The sequence below is a fragment of the Aegilops tauschii genome, chromosome 7 (assembly GCF_002575655.3).
Source record: "Aegilops tauschii subsp. strangulata cultivar AL8/78 chromosome 7, Aet v6.0, whole genome shotgun sequence".
Classification (NCBI taxonomy): Eukaryota; Viridiplantae; Streptophyta; class Magnoliopsida; order Poales; family Poaceae; genus Aegilops; species Aegilops tauschii.
Genome location: NC_053041.3, coordinates 117,868,605 through 117,885,501, shown reverse-complemented (window position 1 = coordinate 117,885,501; position 16,897 = coordinate 117,868,605). Strand labels below are relative to the sequence as shown.

At 47.6% G+C, this 16,897-nt stretch overlaps 1 protein-coding gene across 31 annotated transcripts; it reads right to left on the bottom strand.

Annotated features, from left to right (window-relative positions):
• Nucleotides 1-1,872: 1,872 nt before the first annotated feature.
• LOC109759557 (biotin--protein ligase 1, chloroplastic) lies at nucleotides 1,873-8,713 on the bottom strand. 31 transcript variants are annotated; one of them, XR_012188893.1, is made up of 16 exons: nucleotides 7,815-8,369; nucleotides 7,636-7,697; nucleotides 6,435-6,559; nucleotides 6,245-6,332; nucleotides 6,003-6,126; nucleotides 5,713-5,844; nucleotides 5,246-5,355; nucleotides 5,090-5,167; nucleotides 4,841-4,906; nucleotides 4,582-4,735; nucleotides 4,292-4,475; nucleotides 4,010-4,179; nucleotides 3,342-3,465; nucleotides 2,754-2,927; nucleotides 2,429-2,507; nucleotides 1,873-2,203 (listed from the first exon to the last, which is right to left on the bottom strand). XR_012188893.1 is itself a non-coding variant. In XM_020318378.4 (7 exons), exons 1-4 carry the CDS (start codon nucleotides 7,907-7,909, stop codon nucleotides 6,514-6,516), a joined length of 231 nt encoding a protein of 76 aa, XP_020173967.3. In that variant the 5' UTR covers nucleotides 7,910-8,713; the 3' UTR covers nucleotides 5,741-5,889; nucleotides 6,003-6,126; nucleotides 6,245-6,332; nucleotides 6,436-6,513. The 31 variants fall into 31 exon arrangements, 1 of the variants encoding a protein (XP_020173967.3); XR_012188892.1 differs by lacking the exons at nucleotides 1,873-2,203; nucleotides 2,429-2,507; nucleotides 2,754-2,927 and having other exon boundaries at nucleotides 3,191-3,465; nucleotides 4,376-4,475; nucleotides 5,244-5,355; nucleotides 5,669-5,889; nucleotides 7,815-8,368; XR_012188890.1 differs by lacking the exons at nucleotides 1,873-2,203; nucleotides 2,429-2,507; nucleotides 2,754-2,927 and having other exon boundaries at nucleotides 3,191-3,465; nucleotides 4,302-4,475; nucleotides 5,244-5,355; nucleotides 5,669-5,889; nucleotides 7,815-8,366.
• Between the last annotated feature and the right edge of the window lie 8,184 nt (nucleotides 8,714-16,897).

Here is a 16,897-nt window from a genome sequence, read left to right as displayed (position 1 = left end):
GAAGAATATGTTTCCGAAGAATAACGAGTTGCCCGCCAGTACGTACGAAGCAAAGAAGGTTGTCTGCCCTCTAGGTTTAGAGGTTCTGAAGATACATGCATGCATTAACGACTGCATCCTCTACCGCGGTGAATACGAGAATTTGAATGAATGCCCTGTATGCACTGCATTGCGTTATAAGATCAGAGGCGATGACCCTGGTGACGATGTTGAGGGCGAGAAACCCAGGAAGAGGGTTCCCGCCAAGGTGATGTGGTATGCTCCTATAATACCACGGTTGAAACGTCTGTTCATGAACAAAAAGCATGCCAAGTCGTTGCGATGGCACAAAGAGGACCGTAAGTCCGACGGGGAGTTGAGACACACCGTTGATGGAACGCAATGGAGAAAGATCGACAGAGTGTTCAAAGATTTTGCAGCTGACGCAAGGAACATAAGATTTGGTCTAAGTACTATGAATCCTTTTGGCGAGCAGAGCTCCAGCCATAGCACCTGGCCCGTGACTCTATACATCTACAACCTTCCTCCTTGGTTGTGCATGAAGCGGAAGTTCATTATGATGCCAGTGCTCATCCAAGGTCCAAAGCAACCCGGGAACGACATTTGAGCTCTATATCGATCGGTCTCTTTCGTTCATTTCCTAATATCAAGTAACTAATAACTCCCTTGTTCATTTAATTTTCTTTGCCCTGTAGGGTTTGGAGACGGTTCTCAGAAGAAATTGTCGGTGAATTCAAACATGAGCTAGATTTCAGAAGGTTAGTTAATGTGGATAAGCAGCCACCGGGGACCAATCTATGTGGATACTATATTTGTGAGAACATCCGGAGACACACCTCTGAGCGGAAGGCATCGGATAGCGTGCGGAACGCGACGGATAACTTGCGGAGGAGGCTTAGTCCAGAAGCTCGCTTCCGACCAATTCAAGAAGAATTAGCAGGATTTTTCATGAGGGAAGTCATCAATCCTAAAGGAGAACACTGTACCGAGGACGAAGAAATTTATATGCATACCCGAGATTGAAACTTGTTCGAAGTTGTATATGGTCATCCATCATAATTGTGTATGGAAACTTGTTCGAAGTTGTATATGGTCACCCGAGATTGAATATATATTATATATTCCTCTTGAATTCTTCTTGTTTGAAATTTCATATGCATGTATATAGTAGCGTAGAATATGTGTACTGAAACTTCATCAAAATTAAAATAAAACACAAAATAAAATATAAAAGAAATAAAACACTACAAATTAAAAAGAAACCAGGTTTAGGGGGGCTAAAACCCTAAACCTGCGGAGGAGGCCTTTAGTCCCGGTTAGCCACGAGAACCGGGACTAAAGGTCCTCCGCCCCGATGGACCACTAGCGCCCACGTGGACAGGCCTTTAGTCCTGGTCAGCCACAAGAACCGGGACTAAAGCCTTTAGTCGCGGTTCGTAAGAGGCGCGACTAAAGGGGGGGGGTCTTTAGTCGCGCATATTTAGTCCCGGTTGCACAGCCGGGACTAAAGGCTGTTGCGAACCGGGACTAAAGGGCTTTTTTCTACCAGTGGTGGTCCACGTCCATGGGCGAGGAAGGGAATCGTAGGAAAAATTGGATACACTTATATTAGTATTTCAGGTCTGCCCAATACATAGTGTTCCTGATATTTTGGATATTTTACGCCAAGTTTCTTACTAAACACAACAGACCTCTCGCAATCTAAGAGGCTTCTTTGGTTTTTGGTGGTTCAACAAGAGGTATTGCTTCAACACGCTGTTTCCCAGTCGAATCTCTCTTCTTCCGACTGTCCTAGATAGGGGCAAGAATATGTTGAGAGATAAGAATAAATGCTAGTAGTAAATAGGACAAAATCGTAGTTAATCCAACAAGTTTCTTGGCAAAATTTCTGATCACAAAAACGGAAAATTCATGTTGTGTAATTACAGCGGCAGTACACATAGGAGTGACTCCATTCAAGATGTGAAGTTACATCAATATACTTGCAAACATAAGACAGAGCACAGACTTCATATCTTTGCTATCTGCTAGAGCTTCAGCTCCGATCCCTAAGTTAATATTCACATCTTCTCAGTAACAATGCAGTTATGCCCAACTTCTGGTCACACAAGGATCATGGACTGATTACAGGTCACGATTACAACATGAGCACAAGAGCAAGCATACACATGCCAAAAGACAGAATATGCGTTGACTGAATAACCTGCACGGAAGGCATTAGCACTACATTAATGTCCCTAAAATCTACAACAAAAATGTAGCAAAAATCCTAACAATTAGAATATATTGCAAAACAGAATGCCAAAGACAGTTCAGTATATATTACCAATGCAACTCAGTTATCAACAAAATGAGCTAACTAATTTAACTGGGCAAAAATGGATTTGATTGTGGTAACCAGTTAGAACACAAGGTAACAGTGTCTCACGTGCTTGAGGCTGGTGCAGGGTAGGTTGGACCTAGCGAAGGACTGGATCCATCGGTGCGATTTATGTGGCCATATCTATCTGCAAGGGCGAACGGCGAGATGGTCATCGAAGAAGCATTAGAGCAACAAAAGTCCTCGTGAACCTTTGGTTCTGTGGAGGGCAGGTAAAAGTAAAATTTTGTTCCAAAATTATTTGATAACAAGTTAAGTTCGAATGTGAAATTTGAGATTACAACAGTACAAAAAATAACTATGAAATGCTGAGGATCATCTCCCTTCACAAATGTCATCAATTAAGAATGCTAAAAAGATCATCACAAATTACCTGAAGGCCTTATCTCTGCTGTAAAGAGATGATTGTAGGGGCACTTATACAAAGACAATGTCTTCTCCTCAAAGTGCACGGCCAACACGGAATTTGCTGCCTTCGGTCTGTCCTAATTTTGCCATGCACCCCATGTCTGATTATCCACAAGAGCTGTGACAAACAACGAATCAGCTGGACCATGAAACAGAAGGACAATAAATTTATGGGGAAGGTAATTTTCTGTTATTGGCAAAACATTTGATAATTGATTAAACCCAACACCAACCACTACTTTGTTGCGCATCTATTGCCAAAATCGCAGCTTCGCTTATAGATCATAAGTGTGTGTGTGTGTGTGTGTGTGTGTGTGTGTGTGTGTGTGTGTGTGTGTGTGTGTGTGTGTGTGTGTGTGCGCGTGTGTGCGTGTGCGTGCGCGTGTGTGCACTTGCGCGCGCGTGCGTGCGTGTGCGTGTGCGCGTGCGTGTGTGTGTGTGTGATATCTCTAAATCGAATAAACCTACAAGTATGCAATTCATGAGCACAAAACAGAAATTATAGTTCATTATCTCTAAAAAATGAAGCGGGAGGAGAGAAATCATGACTCACCTCACCCAACAACAAGGTGGAAACTGCAACCCAAGAAAAAGATGCCCTTCCCTCTCTCGGTGAAGAGCATGCATGCCTTCAGGAGGTGCCAACCTCAATCTCCTTCCTTCCTTGGATGTGCTATCTAAGTACAAATTCCAGAAAAAAATACAAATCATCCAAAGAAGATTACTTTCCAGTAGTCAGGGGCCGCAAAATGCAGCCATGACACACCTATTATACACATGCATTCACCTTTAAGAGTGACTAATCAGTAAACACTAAAAGGGAGTAGGAAATAAACAAAATACTCGTATTACTGTTAAGAGGTGAATAAAACATATCATTTTTTAGGCTTTTGCAACCAGTGGCAAGAAACAAATACATGTGCATCCTACTGCTGATTCCTCACAATAATAACCTACTTGATTACAAAAATAAATATTATATAAACGAACTAATCTTGAAAAATGGTAGTTGGATTAAGAAGCAATTAATTTGAAGAGACCAAGAATATTTGTGGAGATGGAAAAATGACTCCTCGTTGGCGTTCCAGCAAATAGGCTGTGAGCAACTCAGTCTGTACGGAATAAAAGAAATTACGGAGCTAACCAACGTGCAAGATTGATTTCTATAAAACAGATTCACTTATATGCAATGGCATATGAGTGGTGGCATGGTTATCTCACCACGGAAAAGGATTCTGAATCCCATCTCGCCGCAGAGTCCACACACCACAGCTCGCTGCAAAGGCTATCTCGGCGCCTGCCTTGAAGACACGAAGCAGGGGCGCTTGGAGCGGCCGGCATGGAGTTGACGAGCACGTGCTCGGAGGCTTGTTCTCCTCTCCGGGATCAGTCTGGACAAGGAGTAGCGTGAACCTCAGAGGAAGATCCCATTGTTGGTCGGGCTCAGGGAGCTTTTCGAGGAGCGGAAGTAATGGAGCAGCAGCTATAATGATTGGTCCGCACCGTCCACCACCTCTTCATCCGACTTTCCGGGTGGGCCGAGATCGTGGTACGATGGTGGCCGAGGTTGAACGCCGCGAAGCCTACCTTCCAACCACCATGTGGTCGCGCCCACCCGCCGCCGCTCACTGGTCTGCCGTGAACAACTGCCTTCCACACGTACAAGCCAGCGGCAGCCAGCCAGTCGCTGTCGAAACCGCCGCTCACCATGCGTGATTAGAATATGAACGGAAGAGACCTGGGAGTGGGCTAAAAGAAAAGGAAAATTACATCGGTGCGAAAAGAAAAATTACCTCGCTGCCTTTGCCGTGGAGCAACAATGTGGCGTGCTGGTGCGATCGGTATAATCTCACACAAAATCTTACTTGAAAACAACATCTCTGGTAAAATCTCCACATCATTGACCTCATCGGGTTTCAAGTATATCTTTCTCTCCTGGCATATACTCTGTATTAAATTAAGATGAATGAGCATCAACCACTCTAGTCTCAAGTAAAAGAATGAAACATTACTTCTGAAAGAACTACAAAAGAATGGTGTGCAGGAGCTTACTTCAAAACAACATCTCTGGTATAATCTCCACTGAAATAGCCATCTATTGAGTTTCCTTGATGACCCCTAGCAAGAATCAGTGCAAGATTGTTGGCCACTAAAAAATTAGGTACGCAACATTCAAGTAGAGACCGAAAAGTATCAAAACACCTAGCAGAAGTCATGCAACCTTCAACCATGATAAAAGAACACCCTTTCACTAAGACCGCATTTAATGGACTAAAATTATTGATAATAGCTAGGTCTTACCATAAGCGATCTGTTGTCAAATATTTTGCACTCTTATGTTGTCAATTATCAAGATAAAACGTCTCTAGACAGTCATTTCTGCAAAACCCACCAAGTGACATTACAAAGAGCACCGCAAGTGATGCTCCAACGGGTAGCCAATGGATAAACATACACCTGCCACGGCACCTTGGGTGCTAGCTAGTCTTGCTTCAGAAAAGGTAATGGTTTCAAGAATCGAGTGAATGGATCGTCCAAGGCTGAGAGCATTTTCTTTGCTGCGGCATCTGAAAAAAAATGTGGGATAAGAAAATTCAATCAGACAACGTAAGAACTGTAAAAACACAACATCTCTCAGTTCTGCACAGATCAATGCTTTATATATCTAAGTGGTTCGTTATGTTTCTGACAAAATTTCAGATTCAACCAAAGCAAGTACAAGACATATAACTGCATTTGATCCAATTATCAAATTCAGTCGTATTTTCTAAAATATGAAGACTTGCAAAAGTGTGAGCCATTGAGGCAGCTGATAAATTATATGATTCATTATATGATAAATTAAGTGAATTTTGTATGAATCACCTTGATTCTTCCTACCATTCTATTAGTAATGTGATTTCCTTTATCCGTTGAACTCACACCTCATGTAGACATTAGGGTCGAGGAACGTAAGAAACGAAATCCCAGAACAACAGTACAATCATGTGCCTTTTAATTCCTACAACAATTATCCGATTTGCAAGAGAATAGTTTCTCCTCAGATCACACAACTCCTGCATAATAACAGAACCATATTTATCAATCTTCAAGTCGATGACCTGAAGCAAATTAGTGGTAGCAGTGTCAATGAGTTTTGATCAAGGAATATATGTCTATATACTTGAAGCAAACAAAACACAAATATATCCAGTTTAAGGAGTTTAGCTATCACCTCATTAATTTGACCTCAACTTCTTTGGTGCTATAGCACATGTTTTCGCCAACAAGTGTTGTGAGGTGAATGTATTGAGATCAAGTAGTTTTAGTGCCATGGATAACCGTTAATGGCCAACAATCTGGTGCAAAAACAACTCAACAAAATGTTTAGATCATACTTTTATATAGGAATTATTAAGAGGGCTATTACTATGTACTACCTGTGTATTGTGGAAAAAAATGTTCAGATCATTTTACCTTTAAGGCTGCTGTAATCTGCTCTAATCTGATATACACTCTGATAGTTTCGAATATAGTTCAGTAAGCATAAGCCCGCCGTAGTTCCCTATCAAGAAAAAAAGTGTGTTGGCAATGGAATCATATCAAAACTATAAAGTAAAACACACACCACTGAAGAAATCAATCTTTAAGAAATAAAAAATAGTACCTTAGTCAATACAGCTATCACTGAAAAGTAGTTCCCAAGTATAAGTGATGGCCATGCCTCATTTATATACAACGGGCCATCATATTGACAAGTAGCGGAAAATATAAATCAAGTCGCTGCCGACTCTGTATGGAGAAAATATCAGATATAGCCTGCTCTTATGGATTTGGAGTATCCCATATTAAGTGTAAGCGCCATTTGCTGAAGGACTATTTGCAGAACAGAATATTTCAATACTATGGGAATATTATATTGCATAGCTGACCATCTAATTATTCGGAAATCTATAATTCTAGAAGCACAATAAATTCAAGATAATTAACACTGTGCCGAATGCTGAAAACTTTTGTTGACCAATGACCACCAACATGTTTTCAGAAAATTGTGTCACAAGCAGTATATGCAAATACAATGGTAGTTTTTCGACCTGCTATGTGTATGGCACACAAGTTCATACCATTTTACTAAGCTGACAATGTTCACATAGTTCAGGCATCAAGACCGAATGGTAAAGTAACTGAACAAAGACAAACTGAAAGGCTTCACAAAGTTCTGTTGTCAGTTTTGAACAGGAAATGATAGACAAAGAATCTTGGAGCCTTTTGAGCCGACTAAAATTACTTAAATACTTTATCATAAGGTCCATAAGAACTTGAAATCAGGTAAATGTGGATTTGTTTTTTTCAGATGGCAGATGTGAAATTTAGTGGGAAAGAGAGCACTTAATGATAAACCAACTCATGTACATGTGAGGCCAGGCACAACACTTTCTGTAACATATCCCCACTATCTAGATTATCATACTACAAGCATTTCACAAATTGTTAAACAACCATACAAAGGAACAGAGATATGCCCCCGCACACGGTACACTCCCCTTGAGAAAACTATAAAAGGGTCTTTCCGTCCTATGTGTTGACTCGCTTAAACTAATCAGCATTAGATGAGAATTAGATGGACTGCAGGTAATCAAGCTAATTGCTTCGGAATTCAACTATGCGACGTGTGGTTGGATCACACATACTGTACCTTGTGGATATGTCAAGCGAATCATCAACTGAACATACAACAAACAGAACAGCACAATTCATCTCCCCACCAAAGTGACAGACATTGATCACCGAGATTGAAAGATCATCAGAGATACACACTAAAAGGGACAACAAAAACAAGCACCAATTGGCATACATATTTGACGCACCTTTGCCTTTGAACTGCATGTATGTGGCGCACACGACGCCCACCGGAAGTTTGGCGAAGTTCCTATAGACAGAGGGGAAGCAAAGAGTAAGCCCAATTTGAGCGATTTCAAGAGGAAATTCATCGTTTATTACTTTTTCTGATGGAGCGAGACTCAAAAGAACAAAATCTTGCACTCACTGTATCACGAGGTCGTGCGTGGATGCCATCCGCGGCGACCAACGCATCCACCTCCCGAAGCGCCGCCTGGAGCGCGCCCATGTAGGTGGCCGCATCGTAGCCCGCGTCCCCACTGGCGCCGAGCGCGAGGGAGACGGCGAGCTCGCCCCCGCCCTCCTCCGCCAGAGAGAGCTCGCCGGCGGCGGAGGCGAGGAGCTGCTGGTCCTGGGCGGACTTGCTGGAGAGCAGGAGGAACGTGGTGGCGGCTGGGGCTCCGCCGCTGCTGCTATGCTCGGCTGCGGGAGCGGGAGCGGCGACCCGGCGCGCACATCGGTGGGGAGGCTGGCCAGCGCCGGCGGCGGCTCCAATCGGTTCTCGGCAGCGGCGGATCGTCTCGGATCTCGGCGGCGGATCGTATTGGAGTAGAGATGGGATCGAGAGGAGTCGGCAATGAAGGATAGGATCGATGGAGCGTTTTTTCTGCCGGGTGTGGGGTTTTTTTGGCCTGCGTGGGGTGGGGTGGGGGAGAGGACGAAAAAAAACCGAACAAAAATGGTGGGACAAAAATAAACCCGGAACGGAGACTACCAACTGAGACATTAGGAGTAGAGATACGTCCTTGTGGCGAATCAACCTGTGGTTGAGATGGTTAGGTGGACAGTGGTATCCCCAACCCATCAGGGTTCAAATCCTGGTGCTCGCATTATTCCTGGATTTATTTCAGGATTTCCGGCGATGCGCTTTCAGTGGGAGGAGACGTTCCCGTCAACGACGAGGCGCCTATGGTGGCTTCGTAAATCTCAAGATGATATGCCGGCTCAGTCTCTCGGAGGTGCTCATAGGGGTAGGGTGTACGTGTGTGCGTTCATAGAGGTGAGTGTATGCGCGTATATATGAGCGCTTGTGTCTGTATTAATGCTAAAAAAAAAAATACGTCCTTGTGTCTGAAATTCAGCATGCCCAGGAACACGCGTGTCGCTGCGCGAAAGATCCTCCCGTTTTATCACGACGTGCCGCGCGCGTCGGCTGCCCTCTGCCCCCCGCTCTCCGGCTCCCGTCGTCGCACTGCATATGCCCTCCCGCAACGGCCGGCAGCCCCGTCGCTTTCGCGAATCGGCGGAAACCGGCGACGGCCCGGCATGGTTCCGACCCCCGTCCCGTGTATACCGTGGAGGCTTAATTAGCCATGCAGTGCGTCGAATCTGGCTACCATGTGTCGTTGTTAATCGTTGTCACCTGGGTAGTAGTGAGTTAGCGGTACGTGCAGAGGTCTGTTGGAACACATGGCATGCAACTCCCGGATGCATCTGCCGCCGCATCAAGGCACATGCGATCCATACTGATGTTTTGACTTTGTTTCAGATAGACATAAGACGTATAAGAAAGATATATTGAAAGGAACTAAAGCCGATCCAGATGATGCTCCTTGAAATGTTCAGCCACGGGCTGCGGATTATCTTCCTGTTATCGGGCCGAGCCGACCGAGTTATCAATAGTATGTTGATAAATTCTCTACGACGCGGAATCATCCAGCATAGTGGGGATGAGTTTTTTTGCAGTTTGTCTAATTCACATCTAGATGTTTTTTAAGGATGTCACATCTAAGCTTCCATAAACATATAATGCAACAACAAGAAACAAAAAAAATAAAGAAAAAAATATATACCACAAACAGAGTGGACATCAACTTAGATGTGACATAACTATGTCACATTTAGATGTGTCCTAGACAGACCGATGATGAATAAAAATTTCCAGAATGGATCTTTGAAAAGAAACATTTCTAGAAGATATCCTCGGGAAAAAACAACATTTTCAGAAATTTGTCTGTCAATGGAAAAATAGTATATCTTCAGAGTCGACTGCCACATCAGCAAAATTCTTTTACTGGTAATCTTGTGCTTCGCTTTATTATTTTTCCCACCCACCCCATGCATACCACGTGAAGCTGAAAAAGGTACGTGCACATTTTTATCCCACGGTCAGTTCCTTTCAATTGCGAGCATCTATCGCTGTAAAGATCACAAGCAGCCTGGAGCCTTGAACACTGTGATTTTCATCAAGTTGCAACATTACTAGCGGCGTGGCAATGGAACGCCGCTCATAGGCACTTTTGCATGATGCTGATAAGGGGATCATGTACTAGTGCCCCTTCGACGTAGCTCATTAGCTGAAGATTGGGTACCTCGTCACCTTCAATGTGCTGACTTCTGATAGCTTTAAGGCGACCGTCTTTGACATCAACGGCGTTGAGGTGGTGTCCAAGTGCAAGAAGCACGAGGGAGCATTTGCATTGGACTATTAGGTTGTTTTCTTTAGTAGTACATGTAAGTTGCGACTATGGTTCTTAATGCACTGCGTAACGCTTAATGGTTGTTCAAATGTGCCTGTTAGTTTAGGATTTGATATGTTGTGTCTATCATCGTGTGTCTGCTGGTAATCTCACAACTAGAACAAGATATTACCATACTGTATGTGTTGTATGCAACCAAACAACGGCCCTTTGCCTCTGGTTAGAAGAGGCTTACAACCAAACACTCGTGCATGTGTTTCTGCTCAGCCAGATTGAGGGGATACTGTTAGCAGTAATCTTGATTAAACTATTAGTTAGTGCATGCGTGGCTGTTAGTTGCGTAGCTGGATCATGGAGATATTCCAGGCAGTAGTTGCTGGGCATGCGTTTCTGTTGGAGGCTCGCCGCGTCGTGCGCACGTTGGAGCGCATCGTGGGCGTCGGCCAGAGCAAGCGGATCACGCATGCACCAGAGAGAGGTGGGCAGCGTCGTGTGTGTGCACCTGTGTTAGCCCGGGTATAAATACCCCCTGTACCGCTTGTTGATGCATCGGAGCCGAGCCAGCCATGTAGCCATTGAAAAGATAAAGAAGATTAGGGCGTGCGTGCACCCACGACGGCGTTCGTGCGCCGGCCCGGAATTTCTTGTGTCTTATGTCTTCTTCTACCTCTAGCCGAGAGTGAGGGAGGGCTGCGGTTCCAACAGATACAGGCAAAAGAACTATGTGCACAATATGGTTTTTGCATGTATTCACTTAGCAAGGACCAGGCGATCAGCTGGGACACAGATGCAAGGAGGGAAAATATCCCGTGCTCCGAAGGATCTGGTGCTCCACTCGGCTGGGCGGCGCGGGAGCCTTGGTGATGCTTCGGTGGCCGGCGGGGAGGCTGGCGGACACTGGATCTGGCCGGGCGTGGCTGGATCCGGGCGTTCTTCGGGGGTTTTCTGCTGCAGCCTGTTCGTTGTCTCCGCGTGGTGCGGTTCCTGCGGCGTGGCGGCGGTGACCTCCTGCCCCAGGCCTGGTGAGGGCGACGGCGTGAGGTCGGCCCGATGGCGGTGACGGTGGTGTGCGTCCAGGGCCCGGTAGCACGGCTGCTGCTGGTCGGGCGGGCGCGCGGGACGACCTTGGCAGGGGCGGGCACTGACGGGAGGCTCCCCTCGGTGCTCTGCGGTGCTGGTTTGGTGGAGGTTTGGTGGAGGTTTGATGGAGGTCTGTTGCTGGCCGGTACGGGCTGGTGGTGGTCGAGCATCTCAGGGAGAAATCCTTCTTCCGGCCTTTGCCGGAGCTGGCGACGGCGGCGCCTGCGAGCGTCGCGCTCTTTCTTGGAAGCGTCGCTAATTTATGGTGCTCTGCCCCTCACCCCACGGCCTTGGCTCCGGAGGGAAACCTCTGATCCGCGGGATCGGGCGATGAAGGCGTCTTCACGTCTTCTTCCTCCTTGGGGGCATCATCTTGGAGCCGGCTACAACCTGAGACCGGTGGATGGCGGCATCTTCGCCGCATGGAAGGGCGGCATCTTCGCCGCGTGGGATGGCGGCATCTTCGCCGCATGGAAGGGTGGCATCTTCGCCGCGTGGTTTGCTGAGGCGGCCATTTCGGGGGCGCCGATTTCTGTTTGGCAACGATGATGGCGTCAAGAGGAGCTTGGGTCACAGCTCGGGCTTTGGTAGTCGGATCTTCCCGGCGTGCCTGAGGTGCTCTTTAGGGCATGGTCGGCGCAAGTCCTGTATATCTCCCTTGTGAGGCTCGTCGTCAAAGTCGGAGTTGTCGGTGTTGGCGCGTGTGGCCATCTGTTGGCATGTGCCGTCATTGCTCTGTGTAGCTGTTTGTGGGGGCGGCTTCGTTGGTGGAGCTCTATGGTGAAGTCGGAGTCGCCCGTTCGGAGGTAACCGGTGATGACGATGACGCTTGCGACTACCCGGCGGATGTCTTTTCTTCTTTGCAGCTTATGTTTCATGTCGGTGGCCAGGTTGGCCAGTGGTGCCCATGTTATATGGGTTGGGTTCTATCGGTTTTAGCCCGGTTTTCCGTCAATTAACCGGGCAATTCTCACTTCTTCTTAATCAATGAAAATGGCAAGTCTTTTGCCTCGTTTTAAAAAAAATGCATAGCCAAAACGTTGGATGCAGAATGTAGGGACAGGATGGAATCCCAACACCTCACCCTTCAGATTTTGCAAAAAGAGCCCCATATAGGTACAGAATAGCGGTAAAGTTTCTCCAACCTGTGTTGCCCTGATTGAACGAACACGAATAGATAGGGCTAGTCTCCGGCAGCGAAGCTCGCCAAGTGCTGCACTGCTACCTTACCGTCTGCTCCCTTGCGAGCTCGCCCTGTTCCTACGTACAGCGCACTGACCGCCCCATATCCCCGCGCCACCATTCTCCACCTCGGCGCCATCCCGTCACCATGCTCGGCGCTTACCTCCGCCATCCGCCGACGCCGGAGAAGACAACTCCAGCCTTTAGGTATCCCTTTGGATGTTAAAACCTTGTGTTTTTGTTGTGTATTTTGGTTCTAGTCCGTCACCCCCTTCATGCTGATTGTGTTAAATGAAGTTAATCCTAGCTGAGATTCACTGCGGTGATGTCTATCTGTATTTTGCTTAGACTGCATTTTTGAGAAATCACCGAAACCACTTGCTATATTTTGCTTACACTAAATATTTGAGAAATTACTTACAGCAAAATGTCAGTAATTTATGGCCAGAAATGAATTTGAAATCATTTTAACTGATTCGAAGTAAAATGTCAGCAACTTGGAACATGTAATTTTGGTCTGATGTGGATGAAGCATTTAGCACTTGTATGTCGCCGTTGATACGCACGTGCTCCCGGCCACCTTCAGGGTTGCTGTTTTTGCAACAGTGAAACAGTGGCAGCGTATCAACGGCGACATTTATCTTTATTGTTGCATGTTCTCCAGAGAACATAGGAAGCAATCTTTATTACAAATAGGTTACTGAATACCATGTGGAACATAAATAGCTTTGCATGTAAGAATCTTTCAGATGCTTTTTAGCATTGCTATGAATGGTCTGTTTCCGAAAATCATGAGTTCTTGTTACTCGTTCAAACTTTGGCATTCATGCTCATGTACACAAGGATAATGATGGATAAAGTATACTAAGTAAACGGACAAGGTTATCATTACATATTGCATAGAAAATATTTGTAAGAATACACTACAAAAAAAAGACACATCCGTGACATTTTGGGCCGAACGAAAAAAATTTCTGTCATACATATGACACTTCTATGACGATAATTGTGACAAAACCCGGTATCATCATAGATGTGGTGGGCTCCTACTTCTATGACAAAAAATCATGACAGAAAATGGGCTTTTCGTCCTGGGCGGGCCGGAGACGCAGCTGCATGACATTCTTTGGGCCGTCCATGACGGAAAAAACCGTGGTAGAAGCGAGGGCGAGGAAAATTTCGGGGAGTTCCCGGTTAAGGTGGGAGGTCGGGGGCCGAGCGATGCGCGTTTCTCTCGTACACGTACGCACGTGTGTGCGAGGCATTGGCTCTAACTGAACCCGAGCGAGGCGTTGGGCTCTAACTGAACCCGAGCGATTGCACTGCAGGCTACGCGTTACTGAACCCGAGCGATCGATCGATGGCTGTTAACTGAACCCGATCGAGCGATTCCTTCGCTACTGCTGCTAACTGAAGCCGATCGATAATGCCTCTGGATGAACAGTGAGCGTTGCGGGGGGGGGGGGGGGGGGGGGGTTCGATGAACAGTTCCCGGTGGGGGTGGATGAACAGGACCCCGTGGTGTTGCCTCTGGATGAACAGGACCCCGATCGATCGAGCCGATTGGGGCTGGATGAACAGTACCCCGTGGAGGGCAGGATGAACAGGACCACCCCGTGGAGGGCAGAATGAACAGTAAACGGTGGAGGGCTGGATGAACAGTAGCCCATGGAGGGTGGTTGAACAGGAGCCCGTGGAGAGGGCAGGTTGAACAGTAGCCGGTGGAGTAGCGCGTGGTGGAGGCTGGATGAATAGGAGCCCGTGGATGAACAGTCGCATGTGGAGGCTGGAGGAGGTCGACGGTGGATGAACAGTAGCCCGTGGAGGCTGGAGGGGGTCGACGGTGGAGATGAACAGTGTCCCGTGGAGTCCCGTTTTGCAGTACGCCACACCCCTCCCGATGAACAGGACACCCGTTTCGACCGTAGCGCTCCAACACAAGTCCGTTTCCTCCGTTTTGCGGTACGCCACACCCCTCCCGATCAACAGGACCCCCATTTCGACCGTAGGAGATCCGTTTCCTCCGTTTTGCGGTACGCCAGACCCCTCCCGATTAACAGGATCCTGTTTCAAACGTGGCCGGTCGAACACAAGGCCGTTTCCTCCGTTCTGCGGTACGCCAGGCCTCGTTTCCATCGGCTGTTCCGTCCAAGCCCTCCCGATGAACACGACGACGCATTCCGTTCTGACCCAGCCGGTTGGCTCCCCATGAACACGACGACGACGCTGTTTCTCCGTTCCGACCCAGCCATGTACACGAGCCCTGGCCGTACGCATGCGCGAGTAGGCGTTCGACACCCTGCCCGTATGTACGTACGTGGCCGTATTTTCTTTCTTGCACACTGGTCGCCGTACGTACGTGTACATGCTACGTGCGCGCCTCTACTACGACACGTGCGCGCCTCTACATCGACCAGTATGTACGTACACGTTCGCGACCAGAATGACAATGCTACGTACGCTTCGACCAGGTGGGTCCCGACTGTCAGGCACATCCTTGCCTGCGAAGATGTAGCTGGTGGGTCCCAGCAGTCAGGGGGCGAATCGTTTTTTTTTTCCGGACGCACTTCCTTGCGTGCGAAGATGTAGCTGGTGGGTCCCCGCAGTCAAGGAAAACGTTTTTTTCACGAAATACGGTGGCCCGTCCGGTGGGTCCCCGCTGTCAGGTGGAGGAATCATTATTTTCCGCGTAATAAGGAGGCACTTCCTTGCTGCGGCGGTGGACCCAGTTGTCAGCCTCTCCACGTACAGTCCACGTCCGATGGAAGTCGTTCCTTAACCACGTTGACCACGCCGCGCCGAGAGCACCAGGGCGGTGGACGACGGCGAGGCCTAGAAAGGGGACGACGGGGAGCCGGGGAAGAGGCGGCAGTAGAAGCCCGCGCGGAGAGGAGTACGAGGGTTCACTGGTTTGGCTGCGGTGTGAGGCTGTCGTCGCCACAGGGCCTGGCCAGCGGTGGGAATAGTAGGGGGCGGTGAGGCCTCCGCAGCAGCACAGCCGGCCACGGGAGGCAGGAGCATGCGGCACGACCGGCTGCTTTGGGCGGCTGGAGTAAGAAGACCAGAGGTTGAAGAAGCACTACGGTCGTTGGATGGACATCATACGGTCACTGGAGCTAGAATCGTTCATATTGACTAAAGTTGACAAAGGCCCCCGTCCCAGTCAACTTAGTAGGCCCACAAGTCAGCCTCCCACCATGGTGGGTCCCAGCTAGCAAGGGGAGTATTCATTTTTTTGTCGTAATAAGGAGGCACTTCCGGTGGGTCCGAGCTGACAGCGGGGGAACGTTTTTTTCACGAAATACACTGGCCCGTCCGGTGGGTCCCAGCAGTCAGGGGGGGAACATTTTTTCGCGAAATAAGGTGGCCCGTCCGGTGGGTCCCTGCTGTCAGGTGGAGGAATAATTATTTTGCGCGTAATAAGGAGGCACTTCCTTGCGGCCGCCTGGACCCAGCTGTCAGCCTCTCCACGTACAGTACTCTTCCGATGGAAGTCGGTCGTTAACCACGTTGACCACGCCGCGCCGAGAGCACCAGGGCGGTGGTCTGGACGACGGCGAGGCCTAGGAAGGGGACGACGCGGAGCCGGGGAAGACGCAGCAGTGGAAGCCCGCGCGGAGAGGAGTACGAGGGTTCACTGGTTCGGCTGCGGTGTGAGGCTGCCGTCGCCGCAGAATAACAGGGGGTGTGGGTGAGTAGAGGGATGGCCTGGCCAGCGGTGGGAGTAGTACGGGGCGGTGAGGCCTCCGCGGCATCACAGCCGGCCACGGGAGGCAGGAGCACGCGACACGACCGGCGCTGCTTTGGGTGGCTGGAACAAGAAGACCTGAGGTTGAAGAAGCACTACGGCCATTGGATGGACATCGTATGATCACTGCAGCTAGAATCGTTTATATTGACTAAGTTGACAAAGCCCTTGGTACGCGTCAACTTAGTAGGCCCACAGCTCGGATTTGGCAGAGAACATATAGCCCATTTGCGATTTGTAAGAATGTACAGCCCATTTTTTAATTCTAATGAAATTTACTACAGCCCATTTACAGTTTGTTAAAAGTACAGCCCAACTTCTAGCTAGGACAACGATTAATAATTTCAAACAACCGCTCAAAACAGAATTCAAAAAAAATTCCCACAGTTTGATGGGATCCGAAATATTTTTATCCGAAATTTCTAGTCAGGTTAAATATAATTTCAAAATAAAGTTGTATTACGTTAAAATCCAACGAAATATTGCGCGCGCAACAAGTAATGAAATTAAAAATTTCAAATTCCAAAAATAATATATTTTTCAAACTAATTACGTGTTTGGTGCATAGTAACTGTCCAGTTATTATAATTACATCCCATTTATTATTTCTTAAAGTCCATTTTCTTGTTAAGCCTAATGCGTACCTCCTAGGAAAGTTTGCAGCCCAGCGTGGCGGAGAATAACATGTTGACCCGGATATTGTGTACAACTGTCGGCTCAGTTGCATTGCTGATGTTGAAAAAAAAAGCCTGTGTCGTACAGTACAACCTAACATGGTTACCCAGCCCACATTCAGCGACG

What these genes read in the sequence shown, in the direction of transcription:
- LOC109759557 (XM_020318378.4), bottom strand. Translation starts at nt 7,909, where the DNA reads ATGCGGCCACCTACATGGGCGCGCTCCAGGCGGCGCTTCGGGAGGTGG. An exon ending in ACGCACGACCTCGTGATACA is followed by an intron (nt 7,698 to 7,814) that starts GTGAGTGCAAGA and finishes CTCTGTCTATAG; the next exon opens with GAACTTCGCCAAACTTCCGG. An exon ending in CATGCAGTTCAAAGGCAAAG is followed by an intron (nt 7,492 to 7,635) that starts GTGCGTCAAATA and finishes TTGTATGTTCAG; the next exon opens with TTGATGATTCGCTTGACATA.